The sequence below is a fragment of the Girardinichthys multiradiatus genome, chromosome 23, assembly GCF_021462225.1.
Source record: "Girardinichthys multiradiatus isolate DD_20200921_A chromosome 23, DD_fGirMul_XY1, whole genome shotgun sequence".
Lineage (NCBI taxonomy): Eukaryota > Metazoa > Chordata > Actinopteri > Cyprinodontiformes > Goodeidae > Girardinichthys > Girardinichthys multiradiatus.
This window is the reverse complement of record NC_061815.1, coordinates 12255862-12278500: the sequence shown is the minus strand read 5'-3', so window position 1 is coordinate 12278500 and position 22639 is coordinate 12255862. Positions and strand designations below refer to the sequence as shown.

The following is a 22639-nucleotide window of genomic DNA, read 5'->3' as shown; positions in this document are numbered from 1 at the left end:
ATGCTGAAGGATGTTGCAGGCAGCAGATCGCTCTCCACGGTGTCTCCAGACTCTGTCACATCTGTCACATGTGCTCAGTGTGAACCTGCTTTCATCTGTGAAGAGCACAGGGCACCAGTGGCGAATTTGCCAATCCTGTTGTTCTTTGGCAAGTGCCAAGCATCCTGCACGGTGTTGGGCTGTGAGCACAACCCCCATTTGTGGACGTCAGTCCCTCATACCATCCTCATGGAGTTGGTTTTTAACCGTTTGTGCAGACACATGCACATTTGTGGCCTGCTGGAGGTCATTTTGCAGGGCTCTGGCAGTGCTCCTCCTGTTCCTCCTTGCACAAAGGCGGAGGTAGCGGTCCTGCTGCTGGGTTGTTGCCCTCCTACGGCCTCCTCCACGTCTCCTGGCCTGTCTCCTGGTAGCACCTCCAGGCTCTGGACACTACGCTGACAGACACAGCAAACCTTCTTGCCACAGCTCGCATTGATGTGCCATCCTGGATGAGCTGCACTAACTGAGCCACTTGTGTGGGTTGTAGAGTCCGTCTCATGCTACCATGAGTGTGAAAGCACCACCAACATTCAAAAGTGACCAAAACATCAGCCAGAAAGCATAGGTACTGAGAAGTGGTCTGTGGTCCCCACCTGCAGAACCACTCCTTTATTGAGTGTGTCTTGCTAATCGCCAAAGATTTCCCCCTGTTGTCTATTCCATTTGCACAAGAGCAATTGTGTTGTTCAAGTGTCCCCTTTATTTTTTGAACAGTGTATTTTGACCTAAACCATTCTATTGTAGCTGTGTCTATATGTTTAGGATTGTTGTCCTGCTGGAAAGTGAGGTTCTGCCCCTCTCTCACATCTTTTACTGCCTCTTACAGGTTTTATTCTGGGATTGCCCTGTATTTCTCCCTATCAACTCTGAGCAGCTTCCCTGTACCTGCTGGAGAAAAGCATCCCCAGGTATGATGCTGCCACCACTTTGTTTCACTGTGGTGAGGGTGTGTTCATTGGGGAAGTGCAGTGTTGGTTTCCCTGCCAAGAAGAGTTTTGCATGTAGGTCAAAAAGTTCAATATCAGCCTCATCAGGAGAAGGTCCCTTCTTCCACATTCAATTCAATTCAATTCAAAGATACTTTATTGATCCCCGAGGGGAAATTAGAATTCCAGTACAACCCATCCAAACATACATCATGACACAAGACAATGGGGGGACGGGTCACCGAGGCTATGCTGCCCACTCACAGGCGCTGCCCTTGCTAGATGAGAAAAGAGGCCACATTAGGTAAGTAGAGGAAAAAAAAAAATCCTATTTCACACTTTATCCTTAGCAGGATACATGAATGCTGTTTCCCCATAACGGCTTTTGGGAAGCTTCAAACTGGACATTTTGTAGCATGCTGACCAACGACTTTTCAAAAGGTCAGATTTTTCCCACCTGAGGAGTGGATTTCTCCAGCTCAATCAAACTTACAATGAACCTCTTGGCTGTATCTCCAATTAATCCTCTCCTTGTAGGGCCTGTCCGTTTAGGTGGAAGTCCACGCCTTGCAGGTTTGCAGTTGTGCTATAATCTTTCCATTTTTGGATGACAAAGTGAACACAGCTCTGTGAGATGTTCAATGCTTGAGATATTGTTTTACACCCCAGCTCTACTTTAAACTTTTCCCCTACTTTGTGTCTGATGTATTTACTGTGTTCCTTGGTCTTCATGATGCTGCCTAACAAGTTCTCTAATGTTTCTAATCAACATTTGGGGCCTTCAAAGAACAGATGGATTTATAGGTAGATTAGACACCGGTGGACTATGATAACATATTAAATGAGACTCTTGTTTTTTATTTGTAAAGCATAAATAATATTTAAAAAATAAAATGTGCTGCCTTTATATTTACTCTCTCAAATTGACAGTTGCCTTCAACAAAGAATATACATAATCACTTTTATGTTAAGATCAGTTCTAAGTGACCAAGTTTTAATTTGGACAAGAACTTGTTTTTACTGTTTGCACTGGGCTCAAATTGTCCAGAAACCAGAAAACCTATATTTACACCTCAGTGTGTGGTCATACAGTTTCAGGCAAATATGTTTAAAACATTACAGTCATGAAGACCCTTGTCACATTTTGATCTACTGTGTAGAGCTGCTAAAACTAAATCAAAAGGAAGGTAAAGAGAACAGGTAGCAATTAAAGGTAGCCGCCCTGGATTCAAATTGAAAACTAAAAGGCTACAAATGCAAATTAAGGTTAAAAAAACAATGCCCTCTGCATGTCTGTTAGTGCTATTAAACATGAACTGAAACATCATCCGGACACCTAACTAGATCAGTACCTGAGCAATCTTCCCGGACCTCAGCAGGCTCCTGACTGGTCACCAAGTCTGGAGATCCTGATGCCATGGCAGCGCTGTCCCTGCTGAGGGGACACAGAGACAAGGATGATGAACATCAGGCCACATATTATGATTATATCAAGTCCCTGATGAGTTTCTAAAAGGAGGGCGCAGTAAGGCAGGGGAACATGGGATAGAATAACTGAAATAAGATGCCGTCACAAAATGAAACACTTTGTTCAGCAGCAGAGCTGAACAACTGAATTTGGTGAAACCAGTTATTGCCATGATTAATCAGCTCCCAAAAGCATTTATGATTGTAGTATCTACAACAGTTGGCAAAGTTGTTCACACTCCCGAATTTTTCTACATTTTGTTATAACCACAACCTCCATGTATTTTATGTGACAGACACACAAAATAGTTCATTATTGTAAAAAAGAAGAAAACCTAAATGTTGTTTTCAAAATTTAAGTTTGCTGTGCATTTATATTCAGCCCCCAAAGGGTCAGTTCTGTGTAGAACGCACCTGAGCTGTGGATCTCTGCATCTCCTCCAGAGTTATCATTAACCTTTTAGCTGCTTTTCTGATTATTGCTCTTCCTCCCCACCCTGTTGGTTTTGGTGGAAAACAATATTTTGCCAGATTTCCTGTTGTAAAAGGAACTAAACGTTTCAAGTTACACTTATGTTCAAAATCAGGATGTTTCTTCATTCATCATCCCCAACCCCTGTCTAATTTCCCCTCCGATCCTTCTCTATAAACCAAACATCCCGACAGAGGAATCTCAGCTGTTTCCTGAGATCTGCTCAGCCGTCTGTGTCTCTGTGCTAAACAGCCGATGCCCAGCAACCTCCAACACAAACTCAGTCAGGAGACCACTTTGTAAAGATGTACCTGGTTAGTGTACTCTCTGTGAGGCAGCGTAGAGGGCATGGACCTTGGGCTGCTGCAGTAAGTGGATCATTAATGTAAAAAGGAGTGTTAACTTATGTACTTTTTAAAAAAGGCTTTAATTGAAGTGAGGGTGTGATTTAACACAGCTGACTTTTTGTACAATAGGGACTATTTTACAAAGTTCAAATGAGTCACATTTGAGGTTTACCATCAAGTACACATTGTACAGCACTTCCTGTACAGATTTGCAGGAAGCCAATTCATTAATGACAGTTTCACAGAGGAACTGACATATTCCAATTAATTTTGGTGTAGTTATGCTTGACAAATTTAGGTCTTATAATGTATATATATTTTTTTACTTTAGTAGATGTACACATATTATATAGTCTGAGCCTACTGTATAAATATAAGTATGAATGTTTGAAAGATAAGCGGTAGGAATCTCTATTAGTGAAATAATCCAACAAGATGGGACTGTGGTGCTGAAAGTGCTACTAGAAAATAAAATCAACCCTAACAAAAACTGAACAAGTTGCCAAAAAAAAGTCCCAAAACTTTATGGTTGTAGTATATTTAATTTCTAAAAGAAAAGCATAAGAAATCAGCCAGTGAGCATATTCAGGTGATTATCAGCTTGATCAGTCCTGACTTACTGCCGGGATGTTGGAAACTCAAACATTTCTGATCAGTAAATGCAACACCCTTAGGCGCTACAAGGTCATAGTAACAACACTCTTCAGTGTGGATACTGTTACGCAGTGGCGACAACTCAGTTAGCCAATTTCTACGGAAGCGTATAGCTGCCACATGACATAAAATTACTTCTGAGCTGTATCTTGTTATAATGAGAAAATCATATTGTAAGAACAAGTACGTTTCTCATTATAAAGAAATGATGATCTCGTATAAACGACATTATGTTCTTTTCACGAGGAAGCTTTCTCGATATAACGAGAAGATAACCATCTAGTTATAACATTACAGTTTTACACCACTTTCACGGACATTTGATTGCCCTAATGGAATAAAGCCTGATTGAGAAAATGGAGACTGAGACACTTTATGCATTTTTATGAAGAAGAAATCTGCAACAGGAACATATTTCAAGACTGAGAAATGACAAAGTAGGTCATTGAATGTTTGTGAATTAAAAGCGTCTTAATGCAGATACAGTGCATTCAGCTGCACTGCTAGTGCTAAATGATGCTGGACCAGGTCTGAGCACAAACCCAAAACACGCTATTTTGCTCAAAAGCATGTTTTTTCTTTAAAGCGTTCGTAACTTAAACCTATATAGTTTGGTTGTACTCAAAAATAAGGGATGTGACGTTAGTAATCTTTTATGTAAAAACTAGAAATTAAACAGTGATGAAGTTCTCAAACACTGCTTATCTGTATGAGTAAGTGAATACATACTTTCATGTTGGCTCCACCGTAACATCCCAAGCCCAGGTAATCTGTGCATTTTATCGGTCTAAATAGATAGAAAGGAAACACATTATTTTAAACTGAACGAACATAACGTGGTGGATGAGTGCCCTCTCGTGTTGGACGTAATTGAAGAATCCCACATGTTTTCATACAGATATTTATCAATATTTGTAATGAAAATCTTATATTTAGCTATAAAGCAATAAAATTATAATCCTTATGCATTTTATTGTATTGTTTTATTAACCATCAAAATTTGTTGTGTTTGTAGATTCACATTTATGCAATTGAAAACATGGATGCTAATAGCTTGGCCATTTACATTCCCCTTTATGGTGACAGAATTGCCACCTGAAGATTTTGCTTAGAAAATCAAAAGGTGAAAGAGTTGCATGACACCAGACATTGCTACAAAAACGTAGAAACAAGATGGGAATTGGCAACGATCCAGAAATTTCTGACCACAAGGACCTGATGCAACTCAAACATTTCCAAAAGCATATTTGAGGGATAACAAGCTTGCCATGAAAAAAACAAGAAACAAAAAATTGGAATGGATACATAAGGGAAAACAGTAACACAAAAAAAGTGGGTGGCGGAACAAGGAGAGTTGATTTGTCAAAGGAATCAAAAAAAGCTGACATCATGTGTATTGCAATGGAACTGTTCTTTCCAACTGGACAATTTAAAAAAGGGAAAGTTGAAGACTTCACGTTTGATATTCTGGATTATCAAAAAGATGCAGTATTGAATGAAGATGTGACAATAGGCAAACTGTATTCACTGGAATATTAAGGTTGTATCTCTGCACAAGGAAAGTAAATGAACCAACTATCAAAGAAAAAGTTGGAATAGCAAACAGAAACATTGAACTCAATGAATCAGAAGATGAATTTAATCTCTCAAATTCAGCTAACTCTTGTTTTGAAATATGTTCATCTTGCAGATTTCTTCTTTTTAAAAATGCACAAAATGTCTCAGTTTCAGTATGCCTTCATACCAGTAATCGGTCCAGGCATAATTTTATGAATATATAGTATTGTCACTGCAAAAATCAAAATATGAAGTACTTTATGACAAAAGAATGAATATATATTCCTTTTAAAACAGGACAGTGTTTTGTTCTGGGTGTTAGTATGACCAGAGTCTCTCTGGAAATCTTCTTGTCAACTGTGTTTACTGTACGATGTGTATTATAAAAACAGGAGGAACATTCCGGAGGGTTTGCTGACATGCCGAGGGAAGTTTTCAGCAGTGTTACCTTCATACAATCATACCAATTACATAATCATCCTAAAGCCAGGAGACTAATCATCATTGTCAACTTTTACCTCGTCACCATCACACATCAAAAACAAAGTAAATGAAAATAATTTGTGAATCTTAGGGGTTTTAATAACTGCAATATTCTCATGTTGTGGAACACAATATGTCGCAAACAAAGTCAAACACCCTTGTTGCTGCTGCTATGAGCTGATTGCACTGGGCTAATCATTTCCTATCTGATGCCACAGGGACACACTCACAACGCACCCACACACACACACACACACACACACTAACACAACTGGAGGGACTTAATAACATCTCAAGGAAACAGATGTAAAACTGGACAGAAACAAACACGGACATTCATGCCACATGTTCTCTGTCATATAAAAGGATGAGGGGCAAAGAGAGATTTGTGAAAGGAAATGGGAGGAACTATTAACGTTAACACTCAATAGTTCAGTCATACCACATCCAAGTTCAGCTGAAAGGGTTTCCTTTTAAATGTATTTTTCATTCAACCATGAAAATAAACTTCTTTAATTTTCAAGTGTGCAAAATGTAGGTAAAGCATTACCATCCAACTTTGCAGTCTATATAAACTCATTGTCATTTTGCTTCTGATTGGCTTGTGTTAGTTTTAGGGTTAGGTTTACCCAGGGAGCAGAAATCAAACCTTGGCATCAGCTTTCCATTACTGAGAAACAGTACAACTTTGCTAATAAACAAATAGCTGCCAGTGTAGTGAGTTTTCTAATGCGATTTACTCAACTCAAAAAATGTTGCAGATGAAAATTTCTATTCAAAAGGCTCAGTCCTGATTGTGTTTAAGTTTGGTTTCGTGAAACCATTTTTGTAGACTGTCGCCATACCTGTTGTAGAAAGATATATCACCGTGAGCTCGCTGAAACAGTGAATATATCCTTAAAGTGGTGGAAGCTAACAAGCTAATCCGGACCTCGCTGTATCAACCTGCATGATCAGCTGATTTGGAGGATCAGCCAAGTCTGCTGGGATAATTTTCAGACAACCACAAGGTTTGGAATACACAAGAAAAGGGTACTGATGATTTTCAGTTTATCTGGCAGATTGATACAACCTTCAGGCTCAACCAAGCCAACCCCCCGTAGAAACATGGATGTTGTTCAGCTGGACAAAAGAGTGCTCTTTTGTGAGTTGCTTTAAATGAGTAAAGTCAGCTATAACAATTGACAGTTGTCTGACTAGCTTATTTGCTTCCACCATTTTGAGTATTTATTTACTTTTCAACAAGTTTGTTTCTACTACAGACAAGGGAATGTTCGGTGGCGGCGATTGTATGGCAGCTTCACTTCTGTCAGTCTGCTCCTGGGCAGCTGTGGCTACAATGTAGCTTCACACTGTCATTGTGTGAATGGGTGGCTGACTGATTGTAGTGTAAAGCGTCTCTGGGGACTTGATAAAGCACTATACAAGCGCAGTCCATTCCCCATTTTACCATCCTATATAGAAAATATATATTTGTTTTCAAGAGCAAAGACATGCTATGGTACAGTATTCTAAGCTAGTTCCATTTTAGCTGAATCTCAGAACTTCTACTTGATGTAATTTCCGAATAAAAGAAATTGAAAAGAAAAGCTAAAATAAAAATGTTGTTTTTTCCTAAAATAGAAATCCTAAATTGTTGGTAAAACAGTTGCATATTGCAGTGTGCAACTGTGCAGTGCGCTGTGTGACAGCTTTAGCTTCAAACTTAAAAATATAGTTTACATACTTCCAGTGATGTTACAATAATTCAGGAAAATAATCCTATAATATGTCCTACATATTCCATCATTCCGTTTAAGATGAGATAATAATTGTTATAGTATTAGCCTCCAAGGTGAGAAACTAATCTGAATTTGTACAAAATGAAGACACGGAGTTAAAAAGAGCCGGGAACATGCTGACTGCTTATAAACATTTAAAAGTACCGCTATTTGAAAAATCTGAACTATATCCTTAAACTACGTATATCTAAAATCTGCCATCTCTAGTCTCAAAGCAGAAGACAGTTGTAATCATGTTTTTTTATTTTAACACTTATTTTATTTTACTTTCAATGGTTTCAAAGTAAGAAAAGTGTGGGAAATGTCTACTCTCATGGATGGGGTGATGTGGATTTAATTTAAGATTAGAGGTCAGAGGTCAAAGTGACTGACCTGTGCCCCTCCCAAATCTGGCTCCCATTGGTGACATCTTACGCTTCATCTGATAGGATAGACAAGAAGGAAGGAAAACAGAAACACAGAAAGGAAAATGGATTTGCAAAGTTGGAAAAAAGTTACAGATGTGAAAAATGAGTTAATAAAGAGTAAGGAAAACAAAAGAGGAGCGAGACAAACAAGACAGAGAGAGCGACCGGGGTCAAAGAGAGGGGTTGTGGGAAAGCAGTGTGAAAGGAAAGAAGAGTTTGTTAGATAAACAGAAGAATATTTGGACAGAGAGAGAGAGACTAAATGAAAAACAGACTTACAGTAAACATAGACCTGTGAGCCGAACCCAACAGTGAAGCTTAAAAGCAAAGAAGAGCCTATTGATATCTCTTTTTAACTCATTTTTAATTATAAATATTTTTCTTCATTCTATTAGTTCAGGTTTTATTAAATCAACAAACAAAAAACAATTATTGTAACACTAAAAATTATGACATCAAACATATGAAAAAAACACACAAAAGACCTCCGCCAAAGCAATAGGGTCAATAGTGCAAGTCAGCTTTCCTCTATACTATGGGTTCCCAAACCCCGGACTCTGGTCCAAACCCGGACCCAGAGAGCGTTTTGTCTGGACCGCAAAGCATTTTCTCATTTACTATTTATAGACATTTTATTTCTGCCGGCTGCAGCGTCTGACTTTTGAACAGGCGCAAGGGGCAGCTACATGAATCAGCGATATTCTGGTCCACACTCTAAGCCAACTGGTGGCAGTAAGCGCACCCCAACTAAGGCTGTGACCTAGCATTTGCACACTGTCATTCTATTGGCTGATATGGTTGCTAGGAGATGATAAGACTTTAATCTGAGAGACAGCAAAAAGAACAACTTGAGAGCGTAGTTTTGATCCGAGCAGAGAGCAAGTTTGCGCGTATGGAGGATGAAGCAAGCAGGAGGAGAAATGATCTATGCAAGAAGCATTAGATCAGAGCGCAGAAACAAAGATTTGAAGAAGAACAGAGTATATTTGAAAGAAAGCAGAAGTTTTGAGTGCAAGCATTAGTAGTTTTCAGTGCAAGCGGAATGAAATCCTGCTCTCAAATTGAAAATATGTGCTCTTGAGTTTTGGCTGTAAATTTCCCCCATACCTTTTCCACTGGCTCCGCTTCACTCAGTCTCTATTTACTTGGTACGGTAACAGTTGTGTTTCCACTGACCCACTGATGGCTGAAGCTCCACCTCCAGTCGTCAGTGTAGTGTGCTGTGGTGCTATTAACGTTACTGTTAATAGCTGCTAAATTACTAGCGTGGGAGCTCACGCTTGCTCACAGTACAACGACTTGGAGGTCCACAGATGAGTGAGTAAAAGAAGATGACTGTCAAAAATACATTAAGTGGACTCTGAAAATCACACATCTAAAGATTAATGGACAGAAGCACATGCTTTCCTTTTAACCTCCGTAGGGTGTGAGACCAGTCTGCCTCATGTGTTCTGGATAAGCTGGACTTATAAAGAGTGGAAATCTAAAGAGACATTATGAACCCAAACATGACAACTTCAACCAAAGCTATCCGCCTGGGCCTGAGTGTAGGACAAGGAGAATAAATGAACTCGGGGGACAGCATGAGCGAGCTACACTGTTCAGCAGATAATTTCATGGCCATAGGAATAATTGATCAGAGTTTAAAACTCTAGTCTAGTGTTAATTAAATTGTAAATATAAATGAAAAAGTATATATATATATTTTTTTTTCTCAATTGATTTAAAATGTTCGGACCCCAAAGTGTTTGAATGAAGGAGGTAGTGGACCTCTATTTTAGCTGGGGACCCCTTCTCTATACTGATAAGCTTTAGTCTGGATGACTTCTGGCTACTGCATGTCAGTTACTGACAGGGTGAGAAACCATGTGGGAATTCCAAGTTGCCACACCATGGTCTGGCAATGATAAAGAATCCTTCAAAAACATCCTGGATCCACCGCATCACCACCAAAATCTAATCATCAGTTCCTTGTCCTAATACACCTTCTCTCAAAGTTTCATCCAAATCGGTTTATAACTATTTGAGATATTTAGTAAACAGTCAGATGGACAAACAGACAAACCTTCCTTGGCAGAGGTGAAAAAAACAAAAAAACATGATAATGATATCGCAGTCAAAATATTTGTTTTAACAGCTACTTTTCTAAGTTCCTGTAACAGCTCGCTCCACTGCCATTTCTAGCGTGTCAATAAAAAAAGCACAGAGATGCAGTTTGACAGTTATTTTTATATTACACTTCCCATAAAACATTTTTATAGCTGAAAAACCATTTGTTTGTTTCTCTGCTTATGACAATATAATTTTCTTTGCTGCTGATTTCAGTTTTTCTGTGTAACATTTCTGTTTGATTTAATCTGGCAGCCACCACTGTGCCAGCACTTTCAATCTTTGCAGATTATCTTCAGTGAACAAGAGCTTGATAAAGTAATATGAGATACCACAGGTATGAAAACCATAGGAGTGTCCAGCAATTTTACCCATCAGGAAGGAGACAGGGTTTGTGTCCCTTTGATGAATATCTTTGCGTGCAAAATTTACGAATCAATTCCGTAGCAAAAGCAAAAAATATTGTGAAGATGTTAGCTGAAGCTGGTAAGGGTGTGATTTTTCACAGTGAAACAAGTCCTGCACCAATATGGGCTGAAGGACGCTCAGGGAGTAAGAAGTCATTTCTCCAAAAGCGACATAAAAAAAACAATTATTTGGGAAATGCTCGCATCTAATTTTCTTTGAGAATATTTGGTGGTCTGATAAAATTAAAACCAACATTTTGCACCTAATGACAATGGTAACATTTTTGACCCTAAGCATACTGTGAGCAGCTATGACAATGTCGTTATTTCAGCTTCATAGAAAAAAGTGTCGGCAGAGTCAAAAGATACAAGGAACAAACCGGACTCAGTTACAGCAGCTCTGTAAGGTGGAATGGGCCAATATTCCTGTCAACTACTGTGAGAAGCTCGTAGCAGGAGAACAGAAATGTTGCACTCCAGTCAAACACCTAAAAGCTGATGAATGAATGAAAATACCTACTGTTAAGCAAAGCGAATGCAAAACGAAAATATTACAAGCAAACACACAAAAAAGGGTGTAACCAATCTTAGAAACCTGCTGACTAAGAACACAAACTTATTTTACTCATTTACCGAAGTATTCAAACTCTACAGCCAAGCATCAACACCCATCTTAGAGGATACAATGTTAGAATAGAAACATTTATTCTGTTGTAAACAGTGTTTACTTTTATATTGCCTCTAATACACCCCTTTTCCATTTTGTTTTTCCATGACAGTTTCCTGGCTGCTCTTTATTAACTTGGTCTTGTTTCAGTATAAACACTCTCAAATTCATGATTAGCTTTATGTGGAGATCCATGAGACTGTGCATGAGAGAGAATGTGTGTGAATGTGTCTCATTACATAAGCATGGATCAGCACACTGAGGCATTCAGAGCAGTAGGGGGGTTTTCTTTTATTAGCGAGTTGTAAAAACCTCATTAACACCTGCATTATAAACATGCACACACAGTGCATGTAAACATGTTTTTAATACGCAAGTTTAAATCTGTTTAAAAATTCTAAATGCATAAACATGAACTCGTCAACACACACACTATTGTGCTTCAGCATCTGTCTGTTATGTATTGTCGATCTAAGGCAGACACAAAATGGTCCAAATCTGGACCAATGACATGCAGAGAAATGTCCAAATTCAGATAACTGACAGAAATGAGTGGTGGATAAAGTAGTGAACAGTGAACTTTGCTGTCCCTGGTGACTTTAATTCGACTTTGTCTGCAGGATTTCTATACTTATGACGTAAAGCAAATCCAGTCTTGTTCAGTCTTAATCCTACAATGGAGCTAATGTCACCAAACCCTCTGCACCAGAGCTTTTTAGTGCTGACTGTCTGCTCTAATCACTCGAGATATGCAAATGTCTGACATAATGTCTGACTGAGGTTCCTCACAAGCTGATCTCCAGGTATAAAAAAAAACTAAGTGTGGGATAATAAAACCTCTTACATTGGTTCTCTTTAGTGTCTTTCCTCTTGTACTTGTTCACATTTTGTTGATGTCAAACTTTAATTTTATTTGATTTTATGTGATAGATTAACAAAGTAGAGCATAATGAATTTGAAAGAAAGCGCTATGAGTAGAAATCTGAAAAGTGTGTCAGACATTTGTACTCACACACAGTATTTCAGTCTCATCTGATTAGAGCACCTAGTTACATGGTTTCTGTGCCCCCTACATGGCTTTTCACAAACTGCACACGATGCTTTCCTTTCAAAAGCAAGGACAACTATTGCAGATCAGCAGATTCTCCCACCTGAGCTAAATGGTAAATGGACTGAACCTTTACAGCACCTTTAATGCCAAGTTAACCACAAGGCGCTTTCACACTATAACCACATTTAACTTACCGCACTCACAAAGCAGATTCATACAGATATTCAGATCAGTACGAAACATGCACATTGTTATGTAGAGGGAACTGGAATCAAACCCACAACTTTCTCACTGCCAGACAAGTGTTCTTCCCTCTGAGCAGCAGTCCACTGTGCGTTGAGAGCTTTACACCTCTGCAGCTCCTCCAGAGTTACCATGGGCCTTTTGGGTGCTTTTCTGATTACTGCTCTCCTTGGTCAGACTGTCAGATTAGGACCGGATCAGCCTAAACTTTAGGTGGATGGTCATTTCTTTGTAGGTTTGCCGTTAGGCTACATGATCTTAGAAAAACATGTGATATGCAATAAACCTGGTGAATGTTGCAATAATGATATGATTTTAGATGAACAAATAATTAGCAGTGTTATTCTCTTTCTGCTTTGGGGTTCACTGTAAACCCACAACCAATATAGTGAGTAGTCAACCTAGCTTTGTGTTCTTAACATGACAGAATGCGAAAATAAATGCTTTTGCAAGGCACTTTACAAGGAAAGGCCTAAAAACCCCAGAGCAGCAGATGTAATGTTGCATAAAGAGCAAATACAATTAAATATAGCAGAAGTCCTTAAATAGAAAAAGCTAAACCCTGGTGAAGAACAGAATGCATTTGTCACTTTGGCTAGTTCAGGAAACCTCAGATAACACAATTAAAGCACACAAACTAATATCTATGAGCTTTAAACAGAACACAGCCTCCGGTTGTGTGGTTGCACATTCTGAAAGTAGACCAATGTGAGAGCTGTTAATGGTAAATGTGTTTGTGAATTATCTGTTGTTCCTTCCTTGTTGGATGGTTCGATTTTCATTTTTTTCATGTAACCTAAGCAGGAACAATCACCACTTTTCATGATGTGGATTCTATTTAGGAAAACTAATTTGAAAAGATGCTTTTTTTTTTTTTAGCTTTGTAGGCATTATCTATTTGAGACACACCCAGTCTTAAGATGAACAACTGAACAGAGTGTTGGGACCACAGAGCCATGGGTTTTCAACACTAAAACTCCGGTACATATTTTCCTGGAACCTTTCAAAATAAAGTGCATTAACCTTCTTCCAGCACAACCAGGAAAGAGGGTAACTGCGGACTTCCTGTGGCGCCAATACCCAAATAAAAGCCCCACCTTTCCACAAGTCTTTCTCTTCCATACGGCCTGCCAGAGGGACCGGTCAGGAGGGAACACAGCGCGCTGAATGTCTTTTGCTGGCAAAAAGAAGTAAATTCAACTGGATCCAAGGACCGATCATTTGCAAAAGTTAAGTAGAATGAAATACTGTCTGTGTATCCGGTATTTTCATTCATGAACGGAGAAATTAAGGTGTAAGAGTTGCTTACATTTTCTCTTCGAGGCCCAAAAGAAGCAAACGGTGTTCAAGAGAAGCCGGTGGAGAAGCTGTTTCGACAAGCCGAGTCTGGAGGAAAGACTATGGCCGCAACCGTGTTTACGGTAACGAACAGCTGGTCACCTTCTGATCGGGAGAAACTGAGGAAGTTAGCGGGAAGCTAACCTTTATTCACAGAACAAACGCACCTTCGGATCGGAAGAAACTGAAGAAGTTAGCGGGAAGCTAACTCTTTGTTCACGACGGATATCTTCTTCAAACTTCGCCGTGGGACGACATTCCCTCAACAGGTTCAGAGGTTGGGTTTTGGGCAGATTAACAGATTGGTTTAGGATGAAATGATCTAAACGTTTTCATGTTATGAAGTTTGTTTTGTGGAACTCGGCTATCTTGGTGCTAGCATGCTACCTGTATCACCCAGGCCGGTTCGTGTTCTTTGTATGTTTTAAAGCTAAGATAAACTTTATTTAAAGGGTGGTTTTAACCAGAACATTGCTCATAACGCGCCGTCAGTGCTTATGCATTTTAACCCTGGTATTTTAAAGGTATGTGTTGATTCTGGCGCTAAGCTATCTCTAGCTTAGCACTTTAGCTAGCTTCTTTGTTAGCCCAACGGCCAGCCGGTAGGAACACGTGTGCTAGCATTAAGGCTGGTCAACAGAAAGGTTGTTAGTTTTCAAGCTAGTGAATAATAGTCCCTGAACATCATTTACTAAAGTTGATAACTAAGTAAACACCATTAAGCCCCATTTCTCCAGAAAGATTTGGCTCTTTTCCAGAATACTCAATGATATTTCTTCAAATATTATTTTAATAAATGAAGGCAGCTAATTAGACACCGTTGAGAATTAGTCATCCAGGAGGTTGGTTTTATTCAGCAGATCATTATTTAAAACATTATTTTATTAAAATAATATTTTATTTGATCTTACATTGTGAATGGTTGTCTAAACGTTTGCTGATTATTGCCTAAGTTGGTTCCAAAACTAACTTAACTTCACTTCCAGATTCTTCAAGATAATCCTTGGTTCTCAAACATAAACATTGCATGGTAATGTTGCATCACTCTTTTTGGTCATGATTTCTAATCATCTTTAATCAACTTGTTTATATTGTACATAGTCCCTTAGTCTTCATTATTCTTTAATTCTGCTTGATAGTTTAGTTGGATTGTTTTAGCATAGTAAAGAGTTTGTTGATTGAAATATGTTTGACTTTGAGTTGACTTATTTTTGTTAATAAATTCTTGTATTTTAAGAAATTGTGTGAATTCATTCCATGTGTGTGCAGAGTTTATGCTGTTCAATAATGCCAGAGCTCGTCTCACACCTTTCTATTCTGTCCTAATACCATCGCCTTAATGGGGCTGGTATTCACAGGACAATCCTTAACAGACCGGAATATTATTTGGTAAAATATTAAAATATTAATAATAAAATATTAATATTTTATATTAAATAATTTTCTGATTCATATTTACAACAAGAGGAAGATGTCCCCTGTAACATGGTGTGTTAATGACAAGCTGAAAGTCTTTCATTTTCAGAATAAGAAAGTGATGCAGACAGAAATTCTGAAAGGACTGTTCCAGGCAGCTAAAACAATAAACTTGGCTCACTTGGGAAACACACCCAAGACAGATACTGTAGCTATGGAGAGGTCTGTTTCATATAAAGAGATAAGCAAGCATGAATGGTACACCCAACATACCCAATGAGCAGTGTCAATGAGTGTAAATTGCACAAATCTTTAGCACACTATACCATGGGAAAACAAGATTCAGATCACTTTGTAAAACTGCGAGCACAGCAGAAAAAAATTTAATGTTTAAATCTAATTAAACTGTATCTCTATGATTCTTCATATCCCCTATACTCTATATCCTTGATTCAAAAGGATTCTTATAGGGATTAGAACATTGAAAACCCATAATTTGCTATTGGCATTAAAATATGCAGTGATGGGTGCAGCATGTGGTGTAGAAGTAGAGCATGTCTTCTCCCTTCTCTCTCTGCATACTGCAAAATAAATAAAAAAACACTAGTGCTACAAAATAAAAACATTTAATAAAAATGCAGTGATGAAAATGCAACACATTCGTTGCAAATTCTCTATCAGAATCAAGTCAGGACTCCTAAAACATTCATATTATTTCCAATCAAAAGAAAATGTGGAGAACATAACTACTTTAAAAATAAATATGCCAGAAGTATGAATAATTTACAGCCTAACTGTAAGATCTTAGTGACTGCTTGTTCATACAAGGATACAAACAACAATGACCTGAATGTGTCATGAGGAGACTACTAAGCAGTCTTCTCCCTGACTCTAGGAGCAGAATTTGGCTCTACATCCACTCATCGTCAGATCTCCTGATTCAGTGAAACAGTTAGTCCTGGCCTCTAAGTTTCTTAAATAGTTTAAAAGTCTTAGTAACTTTACTAATCTAGTGTCCTTTGTCTTCAGATCCAGTTCCACCAGCACTCAAGCCTCATCTGCTACCACCCATCTTCATCTCTCATCAGCTGCAACAGCAATCACCATCTTGCGTTTTTGAAATCCATTAAAACTTGAAACTAACCATCGACTCGGAATTGGCTTTTGGGTCCCATTAATCCAAGTGGTTGACACAATGAATGTCAATGGATTAGGGCTTCACAACGTTACAGAAACATGGAATTTCATAATTATTGTTAAATCATGCAATGATGGCATCGACATTAGCCTACATTAACCTCACTTTACTTTATCTTTATGCTTTCGGTCACTAAGATCAATGTCAGGTGTAGGCATCAACAGCATTGAGAGTCGCATCCAACTGGATGAATACGTTGCTGCCATGCGTAGCATCTGAAATACAATCACATGCTAAATACTGCATTAAAGGTGTCCTTTACAACCATAATGTTGCACAAATTGATACTGCAGTGATGTTGCTCTGAATGCTTGAGCTCACTGAATGCCATAACCAACAGAGGAAGCTTCAACTAGTCTTGATCAAACCAGTACTGACATGGACTACAGGTCCTTCTCAAAATATTAGCATATTGTGATAAAGTTAATTATTTTCCATAATGTCATGATGAAAATTTAACATTCCTATATTTTAGATTCATTGCACACTAACTGAAATATTTCAGGTCTTTTATTGTCTTAATACGGATGATTTTGGCATACAGCTCATGAAAACCCTAAATTCCTATCTCGCAAAATTAGCATATCATTAAAAGGGTCTCTAAACGAGCTATGAACCTAATCATCTGAATCAACGAGTTAACTCTAAACATCTGCAAAAAATTCCTGAGGCCTTTAAAACTCCCAGCCTGGTTCATCACTCAAATACCCAATCATGGGTAAGACTGCCGACCTGACTGCTGTCCAGAAGGCCACTATTGACACCCTCAAGCAAGAGGGTAAGACACAGAAAGACATTTCTGAATAAATAGGCTGTTCCCAGAGTGCTGTATCAAGGCACCTCAGTGGGAAGTCTGTGGGAAGGAAAAAGTGTGGCAGAAAACGCTGCACAACGAGAAGAGGTGACCGGACCCTGAGGAAGATTGTGGAGAAGGGCCGATTCCAGACCTTGGGGGACCTGCGGAAGCAGTGGACTGAGTCTGGAGTAGAAACATCCAGAGGCGTGTGCAGGAAATGGGCTACAGGTGCCGCATTCCCCAGGTCAAGCCACTTTTGAACCAGAAACAGCGGCAGAAGCGCCTGACCTGGGCTACAGAGAAGCAGCACTGGACTGTTGCTCAGTGGTCCAAAGTACTTTTTTCAGATGAAAGCAAATTCTGCATGTCATTCAGAAATCAAGGTGCCAGAGTCTGGCGGAAGACTGGGGAGAAGGAAATGCCAAAATGCCAGAAGTCCAGTGTCAAGTACCCACAGTCAGTGATGATCTGGAGTGCCGTGTCAGCTGCTGGTGTTGGTCCACTGTGTTTTATCAAGGACAGGGTCAATGCAGCTAGCTATCAGGAGATTTTGGAGCACTTCATGCTTCCATCTGCTGAAAAGCTTTATGGAGATGAAGATTTCATTTTTCAGCACGACCTGGCGCCTGCTCACAATGCCAAAACCACTGGTAAATGGTTTATTGACCATGGTATCACTGTGCTCAATTGGCCGGCCAACTCTCCTGACCTGAACCCCATAGAGAATCTGTGGGATATTGTGAAGAGAACGTTGAGAGACTCAAGACCCAACACTCTGGATGAGCTAAAGGCCGCTATCGAAGCATCCTGGGCCTCCATAAGACCTCAGCAGTGCCACAGGCTGATTGCCTCCATGCCACGCCGCATTGAAGCAGTCATTTCTGCAAAAGGATTCCCGACCAAGTATTGAATGCATAACTGTACATGATTATTTGAAGGTTGACGTTTTTTGTATTAAAAACACTTTTCTTTTATTGGTCGGATGAAATATGCTAATTTTGTGAGATAGGAATTTTGGGTTTTTATGAGCTGTATGCCAAAATCATCCGTATTAAGACAATAAAAGACCTGAAATATTTCAGTTAGTGTGCAATGAATCTAAAATATATGAATGTTAAATTTTCATCATGACATTATGGAAAATAATGAACTTTATCACAATATGCTAATATTTTGAGAAGGACCTGTATATTTTAGAATCTCCGATCTATCTAACATGCATATTTTTGTGAGAGGAAACTGGAATACTTGGAGACAATTCCCACCATGCAAACCCAACACAGCTATTATTAATCTACCATATTAATCCAACATCTTTTTTTCCCCAGACTTTGAAGTATCATCTTGTAAAGCTTGATAACCTCTTAGTTCCAAGGTCTCTTACAGAGGATGCAAATTTACTGTGTCTGGCCCAGGAGGTAGTCAGTGTTGGTTCATCTATGCACAATATATAGAACTGGAATAATGATGTTAAAGTCAGTCATATTACTTTGAAATATTAATGCAATATTCTTTACACTGCAGTGATAGACACGTTAAAGCATATCAAGCAGCATATTACCACCAATATCTTGTTGTACACATTTAAAATGTTGTAGATTTATTTTAAAAAAAGTTTAAAGGCATTTGAAGATGTCTAGAAGACTTAAAACTCCGTGACTCCTTCGTTTTCACAGTGGATCACAGAACTTATACAGCATCACAAACTAGAAACAATGAGATCCTTCCTCAAAGGTTCTGTGTCTAGCTGCTGCACCCCTTGGCAACAGTTTCTGATTTGTCTTGCTTGTACACATAAATGAGTGTATGCATATGTTAATGTTCATAAACTTCAAACTTTGTCCCCTTGCTTAATTCACCTCGCACCCCTTTAAATTAACATCTCTAATTTGGCAGGTGGGTGCGTGGGTTCTGTGTCTCAATTTTGAGGCAGGTCTTTCTACTACATTTTATGTCTTGACTGCACCAAAACTATTCTTTCAGTAAAAAGACCTTGATTAAAAAAAACTTTCTAGTGAGGGAAAAAAAAGAAGGAGAAATGAGAAGTTTTGTGCTTTACAAGCTTGAGCATTAAAAAAGAAGCCAAAGTTAACAGTAGGTTTGTATGTCCATGAAGCAAGCTATGCTTTATGAAGAATCCCAGCACGTTTCTACTGTACTGTTACAGCAACTCTGTAGAGTCTGATAATCAGACTGATACGATGCCCAGCAGTACTTTGTCATAGAACATTGCTCAGGGTTCTGAATGTGTTATTTTCTTCCAAGCACCTCTTCTTGTCATTTAACAAAACATTAAATGTTAGAACCACTTTGTTAATCATTCCCTTTCCCACTGTACTGCTAGATAATAAATAGCTTTTCCTGAACCCATCTCCAATTCTAAAGGAGCTCAATTTGAGCCAGACATCCATAAAAGGACAGAAAAACTACATGAAGAATGTGGTTAGATAACCCAGCTCCAAACCAACATTTCTGCATCTCCCCCTCAGTCCAGTTGCCTCTTCTTTCATAAGCTCAGTATTTTTTCTTCCCAAACTAGTGGTTGTCTCAGTCCTATGTCCAGCTGTGCATTACTAACTGGGAACATGTTTAGAACCTTGGCATTTCCTGAGCACCAGTGAAATATGAACAAGAAAAATGAAATATTCATGAAACTGTAAACCTCAATTCTCAAAAAAGTCACAGTGACCTTCCATTAAAATGAAGAGGATAACATGTGAGGGACGTGAGAATTTGTTTCTCAAGGGAGCCTCAACAGTGGAAGCTAAATGTATTTAGCTGTGCAGGTTGGAAACTCCTGTTTCCTGCTGGGATTCTTTTTGCCCAGATTGATATATGGAGCTGGCTGGATAAAACAATAAATTTATAAAACTACAATGGTATCATTTGTGTAAAACAATTTAAATATCAATAGAAGTATCCAACCAAATAGGCAAACCTCAACATTTCCAGCACTACATTTCAGCTGTTGTCACTAAATCCATCAAACAACATGATGTCCCAATCAATTCCAGTAAATTTTAGTACAGACTAATGTAGCCATCCGATTTATCAATGTTTGAGCACCAACAGAAAAACACAGGAACAGCTTTAGTTAATGACTGGAATAACAAGGTATTTTTACCACTGACACAAAAGTACAGGTACATACCAAAAAATCTAAGTATAGAAAAGTTTATTTCAATAACTCAGTTCAAAAAGTTAAACGTATCATATGGATTCATTAGTTTAACCAGTGTTTAGAGAATTGGAACATTACAAAAAACCAATAAAAATGATTTTTAGGACACAAATGTCATAAAACGTATGTCTATATACAGTATATAAACTCAGTACTTGGCTGATCCTCTTTTTGCATGAATCACTCCATTGATGTGTTGTGGCATAGAGGCCATCAGCCTGTGGTTCTGCTGAGGTGTTATGGAAGCCTGGGTTGATTTGAAAGCAGCCAGGGTCCGCACCTTATGAACTCCCCCAAACTCCTGAATTGGCTTTATTTTATAGTTCATTAAAGGCTGTTATTATCCCAATTGCTGGTGCACCCTTCCCTACCACATCTTTTTCCTTCCACTCAACTTTACAATATGCTCAGATACAGCCGTTTCAACAGCCAGCTTAATTAGCAAGGACTGTCTGCTAGAAAACTTTTAGGGTCAACAGTCATTCTTAATGATTTTGTAGGGCATAACATGGATATCACATTAACCAAAATCCTGTTTTTCCTGTATACCATTTAAACTTTTTAAGAAACAAAAATTTGAGTTTTCACTAATTGTAAATCAGTTCAAATCATCAAAACTGACAGAACAAAACATTTGAAATACATCACCCTTTAATCAATGGATGAACTATATGAGTTTTACATTTTTACTAAAACCAGTTAACTTTTTGATCATATTCCAGTTCATTGAGATGCACTTGTGTATTCACAGCCTGTGGACGTCAGACTCTAAAAATGTGGTTTAACCTAAGTTCAATAAGTCTATGTAAGGTCACAGATGAGTAAGATTAAAGCCAGCAGTAAGGGAATCATCACAGTCTTTCACAAATTATCATGAAATCATTGCACACAGCAAATGTAAACGAGACTGCTTGCTGAACAGCTTATCTGAGGTAAACCTCAGATAAGCAAGATGGATGGTTAGCTTCTTAGGCTAGAATTCCTGACTGTATTGGTCTGGTTTCTAGTAATCCATCCAAACAAGGTAAACGAGTTCTACTGGTAATTGCTGATTGGTCAATTACAGTTAAGTTCAGCTTAAATTTATGATAATCACCTTTTACGCTAAGTTGTAAAAGAAAGTTAAAGAATAAGAGGAAAATTCCCATCATTTCCATTCAAGCATGACAGGTGACATTATACAGGTCATCTCTTCTTTAAATGGTAACACACCTCTGAAAGAGCCGCACTCAGGAAGAGCAGCCATCACCCTCAAAATGAGAAGAGTTTAGAGACCAAATTCAAGCACTGACAGCATAACTCGTCTTTTATCCAGTTCTTATCAGGAATGCCCGATTTATGAGCATTAACATCGGTATCAGCCAATTCTTCTCTTGTTTTTGTACAGTACTAAACACTAAATCTTTCGCATACACAATACAAAACTTCCTTTAGTGAAGATTCAGTTAAAGGGGCACACATCATCAGAAAGGAAAATGAACTGTTTTTGTTAATGCAGTTATCTCTAAGCTTTAGCTAAAGCAGGGCAGTCATATTGCATGTTGAGGTTAGGATTGGTAGACCTCAGACTTTCAATTCTGACTGTAGTTGGGCAAGTAAACTGTGTTCTTCAAGCAGGGTCAACGTGATTGAGAAGTACATTAGCCTTGTTTGAGCCAGCTGACTGTTGGTGTGCAGCAAAAGGTTGAAAAGGAGCAGCTAGAGAAAACTGTGGTAGCTCCGGTGCTTTCTCTGCCATCTGATTCAAAAGAATTTAAGCCGTGGGAACGTTTTAATTAAAACGTTGAAGCCTTTGAAACCTTGGTACACTTTGATACCGATCAAGATCTACTATACAACAAAGGTATGGAGGCTGGAATGCATTTCCAAAAAGCTCCAAGCTGACTAGTCCCACTAGAACTTTTACATTATGATGTTGAACACCTCAAAAGATCTTGTCCAGTTTCTCCTAAAATTTCACTTATGTCGGTTATTTTAATAAATAAACAACTGAGGAGAGGTAATCCAGAACCATTCAGGCTCAAATTTTATAACTAATAGTATTATTAGTATTATTTTACCCTTGAGATTTGGTAACAGCTCAGAGACTGTTCTTTA

General features: G+C 38.6%; 1 protein-coding gene across 3 annotated transcripts in view; it reads right to left on the bottom strand.

The window, feature by feature from the left end:
- Window positions 1-22639, bottom strand: part of zgc:66433 (uncharacterized protein LOC321250 homolog) — a 63837-nt gene that overhangs the window by 21400 nt on the left and 19798 nt on the right. For 2 of the 3 annotated variants that reach the window (XM_047353814.1, XM_047353816.1), the window contains exon 2: window positions 2321-2403. In XM_047353814.1, coding sequence (XP_047209770.1) covers window positions 2321-2403 — 83 coding nt within the window. The remainder of the gene's footprint in view (window positions 1-2320; window positions 2404-22639) is intronic. The other variant, XM_047353815.1, reaches the window with a different exon arrangement.